The sequence below is a fragment of the Poecile atricapillus genome, chromosome 9, assembly GCF_030490865.1.
Source record: "Poecile atricapillus isolate bPoeAtr1 chromosome 9, bPoeAtr1.hap1, whole genome shotgun sequence".
Taxonomy (NCBI): domain Eukaryota; kingdom Metazoa; phylum Chordata; class Aves; order Passeriformes; family Paridae; genus Poecile; species Poecile atricapillus.
Genome location: NC_081257.1, coordinates 9,002,443 through 9,016,968, shown reverse-complemented (window position 1 = coordinate 9,016,968; position 14,526 = coordinate 9,002,443). Strand labels below are relative to the sequence as shown.

Genomic DNA, 14,526 nt, shown 5'->3' with positions numbered 1-14,526 from the left:
GCAGTTGTCCAGGAGCAATCACCAAAAGAAGAAAGAAACTGGATATTTTGAGCTTCTTGAGAAAAATCAAGCTTATCATCTGGTGCAGAAAAGACTTTAACTCCTTAGATTTCAGCACTTGTGGGTGGGGTTACCCTGTGCTATGTACAGAGAGCAGGACAAGAAACAATAATAAGAAGGTTAAATCCTGTATTTCTCTAGAAAATAACATGATTCTAGTTAGTCTTCCAAATTTGAGAAAAGCAACTCATGCAAAGATACCCTAAACATTTAGTGTATGAAAGAAACAATGTAGGAGATGCTAAGTGCAAACACACTCCCTTACTCACATGTTTAAAAGATCCATGAGGGGCTGCAGTTGCTCCTGTGTCTTCTAGATACTCATCCCAGTTGAATTCCATTTCTTCCACACTGGAACCAGCATCTGGAAGAGAAGCCAAACATTTCTAAATCAGTAGCTTTAGGCTACTACAAACCACAGCAAAACCCACTTCAATTCCAAATGACTGACTACACAAGTGTGCAGTGAACACATTTCAGAAATGAACAGCACTACTTGGCCTTTCCTGGCCAGTGAACAGCACTTTGAAGCTGGACTTGGTCTGGAAAACAGTGAAATCCTGAGGATTTTAGTTTAGCACAAATTTGCTTACAATTTGTGAGAGGGAAATGTAGGGAGAAGCTCTATATTTGTATCAACATATATGAGAGACTCAGAACTCCACACACCCTGGACTGTTGGTGTTTTAAATTAAAAATCACCCAGAAAAGAGCAATACCACTAGAAATAGATTTGAAAAGAAAGTCTAAAACACCTTTGAAATATGACTGCTATTTTTAAAGTTAGATAGTATACATTTAGCTGTTCTAAAACATCAAAAGCAAAGAGGAGGATTCAGGGTAGTTCTAAAGAAAACAACTTGAGACAAAATTGAAATAAAGTCCACTCAACTTGGTCACTTTAAAACCCCAGTTCATAAGGTGTAACAGCTTCCTTAGACCAAGAAAACCTCATTATGGGATGCATTTAAAGCATAGATGTGCTAAAATCATTCAAACCACAGTTCAAAGCTCACTCAGGCTGTTAGGGAAGCAAGCACCTGTAATAAGCCACACTACAGATCAGTCAAATTTTCTATTATTATTGTCAAGCCTGTACCCCAGCCCTGGTCTCCCCTTCAGTTCTGGCCTGGCCCCCATCCCCGCCTCTCTCTTACTCCCATTTTCTCCAACATGCCCCCACTTTGCTAAAAAGACACCAAGCCAGCACAGGCTGGATTTCAGGCCCCCTGTTTATTTCAGCAGGCAGCCAGGTGACATTTTTCCTGCAGGAACACAGGGGGATGGCCAAGGAGGGCTCCAGCCCATGCAAGCAGCATTTTTAACCTTAACACAAGGGGTTCAGGTTCAGCAACAAAACAGAGTGGCAGCGACAGCACACAAGAGCAGAGCTTTTATTTTCATTTTCAGGCTTGATTCCACCATCTGCACCATAGCTGTCCTTATGAATGAACAACAGAGCTTTCCCCCTCTCAGGACCAGGAAACCTGACACCTTGTTTATATTTGAAAACAGAGAAATCTCTGTGTATCACAAGCCCAAGGAGAGCTCAGCAAAGGCTACAGGACACGGGTATTTCCCACACCCTGTGCCTTTCCTAGGACAGGCAGTAACTGAGCTTTCAAGCAGCAGTAGTTTGAGTAGGAAACATTACACATAAAAAAAATAAAAATGAATTAATTACCACCACATGTCCTTATCAGACCCCTGACAGGCTAACAACTTGCTAAGTAAGATCTGGGACAATTCCCAGTCCTTCAATAGAAAGGACCAAATATTTGTCCAAAAGTCTGAGATACGTTAAATAGACTAAAAACCTACAAGTCTTGAGTTTAATAGGTTTGTTTTATCTTCAGACTGATGGTTAAGCTCATCTTTGACTTTTCGTTGTGACTCTAGGAATTATCACTTCCCAAAACTTAAAAATGTATATTCGGTTAGCTGTTGTTTGCTGATGACATTATCTATTTTAAAGGAGGCTCTTATCTCTGCAGAACCCAACTTTGTCTGTTTTTAACCAACCACAGGAGGTTATTTTGGCTTTTCATAAGACCAAGAGCTCAAAAGATTCAGAGCTTGAATATCACCATCACTTTTAAGGGATAATTTTTAGCTTACTGAGGCAATTACCTGGAGAAATAAATAAGGAATTTTATTTAGAATTTTTTTTAGGGAACAAAAAGTTAAAACACAGACCACAGTTGTCTGCAAATTAGGGTGGAGCTGCTCAGAGCTTTGGCTGCAAGCCATTCTAATAAAACAATTTCATTTCAAAGTTTCGTTAAAACAGATTAAGATTTCTCAACTCATTAAAAGAGAATTTTATTTTTATATGACCATAAAAACACTGAAGTTCACAGCTTCACCATCAAAAGGGAACAAACACCAGTCAGACCCAGGAGCGAATTCTAACTTTCCTCCCACCCAAAGAAAACCATCTCACCCTTCCTATAAAAACCACCCTGCAGCAACAACCTCCCTCCCCTGCAGCCCCAAAAAGCAGGTCCTGCATGGTGTGGCAGTGAGGGGATGTTCGGAGGGAGGCAGAGCAGAGCTCTGGCCGCTCTGGAAGGCAGCGGCTCCTCCGGGAATGCCGCGGGGAGCCGGGGCTGTCCCGGAGCGCTCAATGCCCGCTGCCATCAGATAACTGCCGGAGGGGCGGCTAAGCTCCTTAAATGAGCCACAGGTCACTTCACACACTGAAAGGGTCAATTAGTAACTTATGTTGCCACTTAATTGCTACAAGGAGCTCCCAGGAAAGCCGGTTTACCGGCTGCTCCAGTGACCCTTCGCCTTTGGCTGCGGCTGAAGCGGCTCCCGCCGGGATCAGCGGCCGCGGCTCCCCCGGCGGATCCCCGGGCCCAGAGCAGCGCTCCCCGCACGGCCGGGCTGCGCTCACTGCCCTGCACCCGCAGCTCAGCAGCACGGCCAAAAGCTCACTAGAAACACAGTTTTCATAGGAAAAAACAAATAAAACACCCCAACAAACCAAACCCAACCAACCAAACCACCTCACCGAAACAAAACCCCAAACAACCAAACAATAAACCACCCCCACCAAAAAACAAAACCAGACCGAAACTGAAACAAACCAACCTAAATCCCTATCCAACACTCATGGCAAATTTAATATTCTTACCGTTTTCTTCTAGGGAGTTTCCTTCAGTCAGAGGGACTTTTAAAAACTCCAAAAAGCACCCACAACTTTTTCTGTTCACTCATTCACAAAAGCTGAACTCGGCTTTCATTTACACTTTACAGAGGTTTTACAATTGAGGTGATCATTTCCACCACTGAGTACAGCAGAGCTGGGGAACTGTCCTCCCTTTCAGAGGCTGCCCAAGCTGAGGGCTGTGCTTAGCTATGGTTTGAACCATCCTGTTTGCTGCTTCTCACAAACCTGCCACAGCAGCCCAGGTTATTTAGCACAGCTCCTTCTGGAGTAATGTGGAACGGGAAAACCTCACAAAATACAGCTCCAAGCAAAAATGCTGTATGAGGATTCATAGTGAGAGCAGTAAATTAGCTTATTAATTGTGGCATGTGGTAGGACTACATAAACAAAGAAAAACCCCCCAAAGAAGTCTCTTTTTTTTCAACATCTGAATGCAGAAACACTCCAGAAGTGCAGCAAAGGACCATCTCTCTTGGTAATGCTTTCAGAGTCAGAATGCAATCACTTTTCTGGTTTTATTGGCAATACAGTGGCAGCAGAGCAAACCCTGCTTAAAACAAGCCTTTGAACTGTTCTGTTGGTATTTTTTGCAAGAGCCTACTGCACAGCTCCATCCTCACAGGTTAGCAGATCCCTGGAGACACAGGACCAGTTTAATGAAGCCACATTCCTGTGGGGCCATAAGTCTGCATTAAACACCCTGATCAGTCTGAGTTCAGAACGTTCAATAAAACCTCAGACATTTACAGGAGAGGTTCTAAACTTGCAAATCAGTGTGACAGATGACAACAAGCAAAACTGTATTTAATGCATTTGATTCCAAAGCACAGTTTATTCATCTAATGCTGCATGGCTGTACATATTTATGCTCTCTCATTCTCCCCATATCCTTAATTGCTACAAGCCCTAAATGAATTCAGCTTTCTCCTATGTGGAGACTTATTTCTCTGTATTAGACAGGATGACTGAGCAGCACATTAGCCCAGAGGCAAAGCACAACTTTGGCAAAGGCAAGGGAAGAAACCTTACACAATTCCCATCTCTCTGGCCTTGCCATGCAACCAGTTTGCGTCAGAAGAACTTTCAAATCAAGCTCACATTTTCTTAAGTAAAATCTGAGAAGTGTCCTGCAGAGGTTCTGTGGAGAATATTCATCCACTTTGGAGGTGAGAAAATTCTCTGTAAGAATATCAGCAGTTTTCTAGGCACATGCATCACTTCCCATTTTTCATTACTTCTACTGGCATTATTGGGAACACTCACTCTTTCCGAATTTTATCACAAATTACATCCTGCTGCTCTCTGATACATACAGGTAGAGAAAGAATATGGAATTATGCCATTTGGACTGGAGAGTGTAGTGAAATATTAAGGAAGTTAGCCCTTAAAAATATCTGAAATGGAAACAGTCTACACTAGGCTGTTCTCATCTTTGGATTTCAGCTAAATTCTCACTGCAAATAACTTTCATGCATCTTTAATGTGATTTAGTAGAAGACTGTCACATTGGACATTTAAGTACATCACAATTGAAGGTCTTGCAGACTTCAGTAAGGCTAACCCAAAGGTTTCTCACCCTGAAATGTAGATATAGTTCAATCTGATTTTAATAACAGTTAATCTTTTTCATCTCCACCAGCTGCGAGGCCATGAATAAATAAAGACAGGTTGGAATTTCAGGAGTTGAGAAAGACTGTGACAAGAATAAAAGTTGTCTTCCCCTCATAGTGCAAGGGAACATCATAACCAACCACACTGAGCTCTGTCTAGGTTCTCAAAACCAGAGGGCCTGGATGTAAAACCAGAAAAAGAGGAGAATCTCCAAAAGCTGCTGCAAATTATTAAGTGGAAGAAAATTACACCAGTCAAAGAATATGAAGGCAATGTTCCAGCAGTGGTTTGGACTGGTATAATTCAAAAGCACTTCAGAAAATAGTATTAGAGGGCACAATAGAACCAGTGTGCTTATGCTTACACAGGCATTTGCTGGGAACTATCTCTGAATGTAAGTAAAGCTCTCATCATTTATTGTTTGCTCTTCACAGCCTCCTGTACTCAACCTGGCACAAAAGGATGCTCAGGGAAATAGCTGCTGAGTAATTTCAAGCCAGTATCAAACCTTTCCTTAGCTATTCAAAAGCACAAGTGAGAGAGGACTCTGTGACCTGGTACTTTTTGAGGAAGATGGAAAAATGTCAATAAAGGTTTTAAGACTGAGGGATGTGCTATCACAACCTGTTGACACATCACTGCTGACCATGTAAAGAACTCCTCACTCTTCTTCTCCCTTCCTTATACTCTGTGACAGAAGCCTGCAGTTTCTACTATGCAAAGAAAAAATATTTGCATGTGCCAGGAGAAATTCTACATCCACATCCATGATGCCTTTTCTTGATTATTTGAGGATATAACATCGACAACAACTTGACTGACTTGCTGTAATTAATAATCAAGAAGCATATTTCAGCATGATAAAGAAGATGATAGCATTTTCCTAAAAACACTATGGATTAAAATGATATTTAATATTTCTTCAGCAACACTGACAACAATTAGATTTCCTTAAAGTAAAGGTACAAAAATTACCAATAGTGGATTGTCCTATGAGAAGAGCAGCTTGTTAGACAAGTATCAAAAGAAAGTAATATTCAGATAAAATCCTGATCAATTGTTTACACTGATAATTACAAATTAAAATTTGCTTTATATAAACTGTAATAGGTAGGCACCTCCTCAAAGAAAAGGGACAAGCCACATCAGGCAAGACAGAGAAAATGGATGATCCCTACCCTCACAATTCCAGAACCATTTCAGGAAGCTGTTAGCATTCCCAGCCACCCAAGACTAACACTCTTCCTGGCCTGGTGTTCCAAGGTGATCCAAAACCTGGGCTGATTTATCATAATATACCTCTCTGCAGGAGGTTAGGTATTGATATCACAAGCTTATCATAGAGGACACACCCAGGCACTTCAGGAAAACAGGACAGATTACAATGGCAGCAAACAGCCTCAGTTATCTGACTTTTTCAACCAGCAGCAAAAGCTTGCCAAAATGTTAACAAGATGAACAGAAGGACAGAACTAGGTATTAACTACTCTGAAAGATAAATGCCTTAAAATAATAAGTGTTAACACCACCAAGCTTTTCATAAGCCCATCTCATAGTGGTACCACAAAAACGAAAGCCACAGCTTCTAGAAAACACAACCACCATGGTGGGCCAGATTTTCTTTCCCTTCAAGGCAGTGATACACCCTGCTCTGATACAGAGCAGTAACAAACACAACCATGACAGCCCTGCAGCCAGAACAGAACCCAGAATCTGTGAGACTGGAGTTTCTCCCCGTGTACAGCACCAGGCACGTGCCCTGTGAGACACTCACTGCACTCATCTTTCCTCCACATTGCTAATGTTTTTAGAAAAGTTAGCCAGGGAGCTGGGCTGGACTGTTACCTGCATCATACTGCTGTTCTCCATTCATCTCCACAGGAGCCCAGTGGTTGTTGCCAGCAGCCAGAAGCAGGAGAGTCCAAGGCTGTCACTGTTTGGTGGTCATGAGTTGCCTCCCACCTTCGACAGCAGCCGGGACATTCAAGAAGAGATCCTGGAAAACACCTGAAAGGAACACCTGGTAAGAAAATCTTCCTGGGATTTTTAGCTACTTTTAAGATAGAATCCTAGAGTGGTTTGGGTTGGAAAAGAGCTCAAAGATCATCTCCTTCCAATCCCCTGCCATGAGCAGGGACACCTTCCACTGTCCCAGGTTGCTCAGGTCTCATCCCACCCAGCCTTGGACATTTCCAGGTATGGACCAGCCACAGTTTCTCTGGGCACCCTGTGCCAGGGCCTCACCACCCTCACAGCTGAGAATTCCTTCCTAATATCCAATTTACAAACCTATTCCTATCAGCAATAAAACAATTATTTCCTGATGATGGTAGAAAATGAGTAAAAACAGGGCTAAAGCAAGCCCACCAGTTCATTGGCAGTGAACCACAGGTTTTGTTTCTTTACAAAATCCTCCACAAAAGCAAAGCTGTATAGTAAGTAAGAGTCTGGGTGACATGTTTCTTTACAAATAACACACTTTGACTGACATCTTTATAGAAATCAAAGAGATGAGTGGCCATAAAACAAAATAAAATACATAAATACCATAAATCCAAATACATAAAATCCATATATCCAAAAAGATTATTGGCTTGAAAACTCTTGTAAGGAAAAGGTAATTTCAAAAAGTCATTGCATTCTTGTTGAATGTCTGTGAAGTACTTGTTTTGAGATACCTGAAATAATATAGAAGACTAAAAATCAGGTTCTAAGAAACATAGGCTGTACTTCTGAAATGAACACATTTTGAATAACAATGGTTTATAAAAAGGAAGTCCTACACATTTGAAAAGTCTTTGATTTTGAGTTTTGTACAGCTACAGTGTCTATGCAGACTACCTGATAATCCTTAGAGGTACACAACACTGGTAGCTTCCTTCACACACAAATAAATCAACAAACTTGGATAGAATAAAATATCCAGCAGCAGTGCTCAGTCATGTAGGAAGTTCAAGTACAATCAAAACTACAGCTGACTTCAAAAATTTCATTATGTGTGAAAATAAAAATTTTTTGAGAGTAGCAGGAGTTATCATGAAGAGCTCTTATTGAATGGCAGCTTAATGCCACAAAAATCTACTGTGTAGAAGATACTAATAACTTTTATTCATTATAGCTTCACAGGAATGTGTCTGGAATGGAACTCAGCTGCCAATTTCTGCTATATGCTTCTATAACCTGCTCCACTCCAGCTCAGAAAGTCAGTGCTCAGAATGTAACTACAAGGGCACACATTAACTCCAATCCAGCTCTGCCTCTGTGAGGAAGCTACTGAGAAATTAAGCTCCACTCTCACTCTCCACTGGTTTTCCAGGCTCACAGGAAGGACAAAGCAGTGCAGGGTAAGGTAACTCAAGCACATGTTCCCAGACTATCCCCTCCCAAAACCTTCCTCCTACACAGACTGAGCTTCCATCTATTCCATCTTTTAAAAAGTGCTGCTGGAAGATGATGTCACTGGCAAGATGCTCTGCACACAAACTAACCAACAAAACATTAATCAAAACATGCCTTGCTAATGGCCTATCCCAAGCCTATCAGCTGTCACAGTGCTAAGCCAAAACAAAGGCAATGCTGTGAGCAAAGCACATATTCCAACAAGTCTGGGGATATGCCACTGCTTTAGAACAGTGCAGCCCTGGCAAAGTATACTCAGAATTAATTGCAATTAAGCTATTTTCGGTTTATGGGATACAGCTTTCAATTAGCTTCTATAACTAAACTAAGTGATGCAACTACACTCCATTTTTTATTTTTTAATTTTTTTTTTTTTTGCATCATGAGGATATTTAGGACACTACCCTCCCCACCAAAAACCCACAAAACAAACCCACAAAACCAAAAACCCCAAGCACCAAAGAAACTGTTGATTTAGAAAATGCCAAACACTGGCAGCTCCTGTTGAAGCTGATTAATATTCTGCCCAAGTGAAGTTGGGTTGTTGTTCAGGATTTCATAAGCAGTTGTGGTGTTTTATGTACACAAAATAGAGAGCACTTGTAATTAGCACCCACCATGGCTGCTGCTTACAGTCTGGCACCCCAAAGATTATCTTTTGATAAATCTCAAGGGAAGTGGAGCACAAGTGCTGCTGGAACAGAGCTGATTTGGAAATACTTTGGACTCTTCAGTCTCACTTCTGCATTTCAAATCTCCTTTCAGCACATGAAATATTCAGATGTTAGCAACTGGAGGCAGCATTAAAAACAGTTACAGTTCATTAAAGCCAGATGGCTCACTTGAATATGAAAAGAAATCAAACATAAGTTGGATGTTGAATTAAAGCAAATCAGCTGGTGTCTGAGGCTTAATATTATTTTAAAACAAAGGCGCACGAGACAATGGGGACAGGAGACACCTCTTAGGACTGGGGACAGAGCTCCAGCGAGGAACAGGTTTCAGGGAATTCCTTCATGCCAAGGCATCCAGTAAACTCTGTTTCAAACTTGTGTCCGGCATGGAGCTGCTCTCGGCACGGGCAGGAGGAAACCTGTTACAGCTCTGCCAGGGCAGGGCTCCCCAGCGCCTGAAAACTGCAGCTCTGCCCCCAAAATTCTGCTGCTAAGGCAGCGAGGGAGGCGAAGATCCCTTCCTTTTGTTACTCTTGCAGGTGGGAGGAGAGGGGCAGGATGCCCTCCTGGTCCCTATGCCCACGCACACATTTACTACCTGTGCTTTTTCACTTTGAGAAATGGCAATTATGCATTTCCTCAGGGGGGGAAAGGACATGTGCACTTCCTCTAAAGACTTTTGGTAACAATTCTTTTTTCTAGGGCTCACAGTGGGCCCAATCCTGGTGCTGCACTGGATGGGGCTCCAAACCACAGGGCACAGACCCCTCCCATTCCTAATTCCTGATGTTGCTGTGCAAAACCACAGCTCCAACCTGCACCTCATTTGCCTCTGCTTCTATTATTGCTGCAGAAACCAGCAATTCCCACAGCCCACAAAATAATCCACAACTCCAAGTGCTTTTTTTTCACCTTTCTCCTAATCTAAGACCACTACAGTCAATCATGAATACATTTTTCTAACTTTCAGTTGTATAAACAAAGTAAGTATTTCACAAGCCCTCACCTGACCCCCCACAAACAGACGACAAAGTGGAAGACTTCTTACAATCTCCAATTTATGCTGAAATTCAAAATTTTCAAGCCATTTTAATTGCTGTTCTGTGACAAGGAAAAAAAAAAAATCAGTTTCAGTTGTTTCTGTAGGAAAGAAAACTACCTGTCACAGAAGCCTTGTCTCAGCATTGTTGCACACTCCAAATCTTTCCAAGACCTGCAAGGCCCAGAAAGCAGACTACAGATAGGAAAAATAAAGTTTGATGCCTCTTTAACAAAGTAATAAAAATACTACCAATTTCATTAGTCACAGTGCTGAAGAAATTATCCCACCCAATGTGGAGAACAGAAACCTTTGGCTGACTTGCAGTTCTTTAAAGCATTATTTTTACACACACAAATGAAACAGTTGGCCTATAAAAAGCAGCTTATTTGCCTGCTTCTGGTAAGGATTTATCAAAGACAAACAAACCACTGCATCACCTTTCATGCAGGTAGGACCACCAGCATTTCCTTTAGGTTGTCTTATCTGAACAGCAAAATTCTGCTACTACCGTTGAACATGAAGATTATATATGTATATAAATACAAAAAGGGACTAGCACAAGAGTTAGATTCATTGTTAAAACTTATTATAATTTCTCTCAAACCTGCACTGAAATCTCTACTCACAGACCAGAACCCCCAACAACTCCCTGCTGCTCCCATTAAATCTGTTTTAGCAGAGGAAAACTCAGGTTCATCCATTCCATTGCAACACTGAGACTCCTCAAAGAGAAATGCATCTAAAGAACACACCCAAAGAAATTCCTGCAAGATGTAAAAGGGGAAAAGAATCTACTGGGGAGGATCCAGGCCATTGCCAACAACAGCAGGCCAGGCTTACAGAGAATTGTGAGGCCTTGGAACACGCTTCACACCTTCCACATGGAAGTAACCACAAGCAAACACCCCTGCAGAGGATGCTAAGCCAGCCTGCACCACTGCACTGCAATGCAACAACAAACTTACCATTTCTATTCCAAGGGTTTATTCAAAATAAAAGGCCTGTGTTTGTGACAGGTTCCCTGCACTGACCATCATCAGGGTGGGCAGAAGCAGCACAGGCTGCTCTGGTCATATTGAAGCAGCAAACCCCCAGTTATTGACAGGCTTTATCCCTGCTGTTCTTGGTGCACAGTCACCTCCAGGACTCAGGCAGGTGTCTGAGCAATGCACTCCCACAGCAGCATCCCAGCTGTGCTCCTGGTCCCTCCTTGCCTGCAGCACTCGGGGACAGGGTGGCTGTGTCACCAGGACAGGGTGGGGACATCACCTGCAGCCAATGCTGCACCAGGGAACCAGAGCCCCTCACGTCAGGTTAAATGCAGCAAGTGCTGCCATTACACACCCAAATGAACAGGAACCTCGCAGCAGACTGAGGGGTTACAGCCTGGCAGTCCTTTCTGCCTTGCAAATGCAGAGATGTCTCTAAATGTATATTTTATTAGCATAAAAATACTTACCAGAGAAAAAGAGAATCTATTTGGTCACAAAATGAGACCAGTGCTCATATGTTTAACTCGATCTTTCATTAGAGTGATTGTACATCACAGAAACAACAAACAATAACCTATTTAGCAAAGTTTTGCTGATACCATACATGATGTTTATATTTTCCACTTAGATTAGGTCAATTTACATCTGTTTTCCAATCCCAATCCCTGTATGAAGTCCAATGGCTTCCAGGATTTCACTCAGTGCCTGGATCTGCCAGGTAACCATCCAGGTAACACACCTAGAACTGGTTAATGAATCCTGAAACACACAGGTCCAGCTCAACAAATTACAGGATCTGACTTTACAACCTGTGCTGCACTACCCAGCCAGTAAAGCAATTTCCATGGGTCTGCAGTTCAAGTCCAGGTGAGAATGTAAAAGTCACAGCTCTATTCCCAGCTAATTTAAATGCCAATGGACAGAGAGAGGAGTGACTTGACAGGGGAATAACACACAACAGGGTGTCCCAAAAAGTTCCCTTATGTTTGTAAGTGGCTGCAAATAGGAGCTGTTAAATACAGTTTGCCTCTAACGTTTAAGATAGTCAGGAGTTCTGTCAAGTCCTTAAGGCTTCTTTTTCTTTTTGAAATGCAAAATCTCCAGCATTATTCTGCTCTCTTCATCTACTTTCATGGCATGCAGACTATAAGCACGTCGGGGGTTATGGGCCAAATAAAGAAACCAGACAGAACAGACTGCTCTGTTTTCATTGTTGATTTTTTAAATTCATGTCCTATTGCATGAATACAACTGCTTAAAGTTACAAGTTGGAAAAGAAGATGAAGGAAAAATGTGAAGTTCCTGCTGATCCCAAATCCCAGACAACGGCCTGGCAGCTTCTTATCCTCTGTACAAAGACAAGCAGCATGAACAAGCAAATATTCTACCAGTAAAATGTAGTATGATTCATGGTGAGATAAAACAGAGCATTCAGATGGAAAGACACTGACTTCCACCTCTGGATCTGAATCCCTGGTGCATGTAAGTACGGAATCCCATGGGACATGGTGATGGGGAAAGGGATGCTGCCTGTGAGGAAGCGATAGGAGAGAGTTAATCTGCCGGCAGAGAGAGGAACCCTTTACACTCCCTTTGAGGAGCCTATCCTCTATGTGAGAGAAATGTGTTTTAAATCAAAAAATACCCTCATTGCACATACACTGAGGCAATTAACAAAGATACAAATTAATCTGTAAGTGCTGGAAACATGAGAATTACTGGAGAAACCCCAGGACACCCAGTTTGGAAACTAATTTCAATCTGTAAAGGATGTCAGGACTACAGACAACATATGAAGGTCAGTGAAGTCTTCACAAAGTTACAATAAATAGCTCCCTAATGCTGCCACGAGGCTTGATTTATTCAAACAAGTCCTTGCTGCTGACTCATATTCTGTGCATGTGCTATAGGAAAAGATTTGTATAAAATCTGAACATGATACTCAACTTGACTCAGCACTCTAGTCACATAAAGGGAAAAAAACTTTGCACAATCTTCAAATCCTTTGAAAATAAACTCCTGTTTCAGAGAACCAACTAGTGGATATCATCACTACAGACAATACAACAACTAAAGGAGAAGACTGGCGGGGGAAGGAAGGTACCTTGGAAATAAGACTTTTAAGAAAAAAATCCATGATATAAAACATCTTTTATATGTAAAAGCACACTCCTACTTGTTTCCTTCCTTTGTCATGACATTGAAATGGTACACAATACAGAAAAAAGCAAAATATTACACTCATTTCTCATCCACAAGCTACACTCTGAAAGGTCAACTCTCCTTTGAACCCACCACAACCACAGGACAACTCAGATTTGGGTTTAGAGATTGACTCGGTTGTTGAACTTTATGTTCCTATTTTTAAAATATTGATACCCATACTAGGGGAAAACAAAGGGAGTGGCACTTCATTTATATTTCTTTGCATACATGGATCATCATGCTTTCTTTCTCAGACAAACAATCTGTTAGTCAAATTGTCAGTGGCAGGCTGGAGCGAAGATTAAGATGGAAAATAACTTATTTCAAAGTTTGCAGCTTTGGTATCATATAACTTCAATCCAAGTAATTTAATCTTAAATAATTTCAATTAAAAAAAAACCAAAACCAACCTTAATCATAGCATCTTTATTTGCTTTTATGCCCACTAATGATATTTGAACATAAGGTCTGTACAGACAGATGCAACCACAAATCAAACTGTCCAAGAGACAGAAAACCCATTTTAACAAGCAGTGGCACTAAAAAGAAACGCTCCATGATTGCAAATAAAAGCTGCAGAAGCAAATAGGACACAGTTTTAGGAAAAGCAGTCATCACAACAAATCAAGCTGAATCAAAACAGACTAAGAAGTCATGACTTTCCTTACAAAGAAATTAACTTATTCTTGAGTGGCCAGCACAAGGCACAGAACAGGCAAACAAACAGGGAAAGCTTGTGCCTGCAGAAGTCTTTGCAAAGTGTCATCCGAGCTCATTTTCCCTAACAAGGATGCTGTGGTACCTAACAGCAGGAAGATTAACAGGAAAAAGGACTCTAAAAGGAGACAACCACACCCAACACACACTGACCACACTCTACAAAGCCACCTTATCATTGAGGCCGTCAGTTCTCAGGTCTTACTTTCTGAAATGCTGAGAAGCAGTTCTTCATTTCAGATTAAACCTGAATAAATGAGACTACAAGCTTTGGAGAGTCAGGTCTCCGGGAGGCCTGCCCTGTCATTTTCTTCACAAACCCATGTTTCAGAGTAAAGCACGGCTTCAGGAACTTGTGTGCCTCAAATTTTTATTGTCATGGCTTAATCTCGCTGTTTCATTACCGTGCAAGGCAAGCCTGATTACCAGAGCAGCCCTGGAACATTCCCAAATAGCTCTGCAGGCAGCAGGTGCCAGCACCAGCACAGCATCTGCAGAGGGGGAGAGCGAGCCCTGCTCTGCCAGCCTGGGGACAAGGAGCACTGAGTGAGGACACCCCTTCCTCCTCTTCCTTGTAGCTCCTGCAACCTGGGGCTCACCCATCCCTCCCAAAGTCCTCCCCCAGCACTGCAAAGAAACACCAGAAGCACA

General features: G+C 41.9%; 1 protein-coding gene across 2 annotated transcripts in view; it reads right to left on the bottom strand.

Annotated features, from left to right (window-relative positions):
• SFMBT1 (Scm like with four mbt domains 1) overlaps positions 1-14,526 on the bottom strand; it is a 71,154-nt gene that overhangs the window by 29,010 nt on the left and 27,618 nt on the right. For both annotated transcript variants that reach the window (XM_058845211.1, XM_058845212.1), the window contains exons 2-3: positions 6,692-6,853; positions 330-424 (exon numbers count right to left, since the gene is read on the bottom strand). In XM_058845211.1, coding sequence (XP_058701194.1) covers positions 330-424; positions 6,692-6,719 — 123 coding nt within the window. In that variant the 5' untranslated portion in view covers positions 6,720-6,853. The remainder of the gene's footprint in view (positions 1-329; positions 425-6,691; positions 6,854-14,526) is intronic.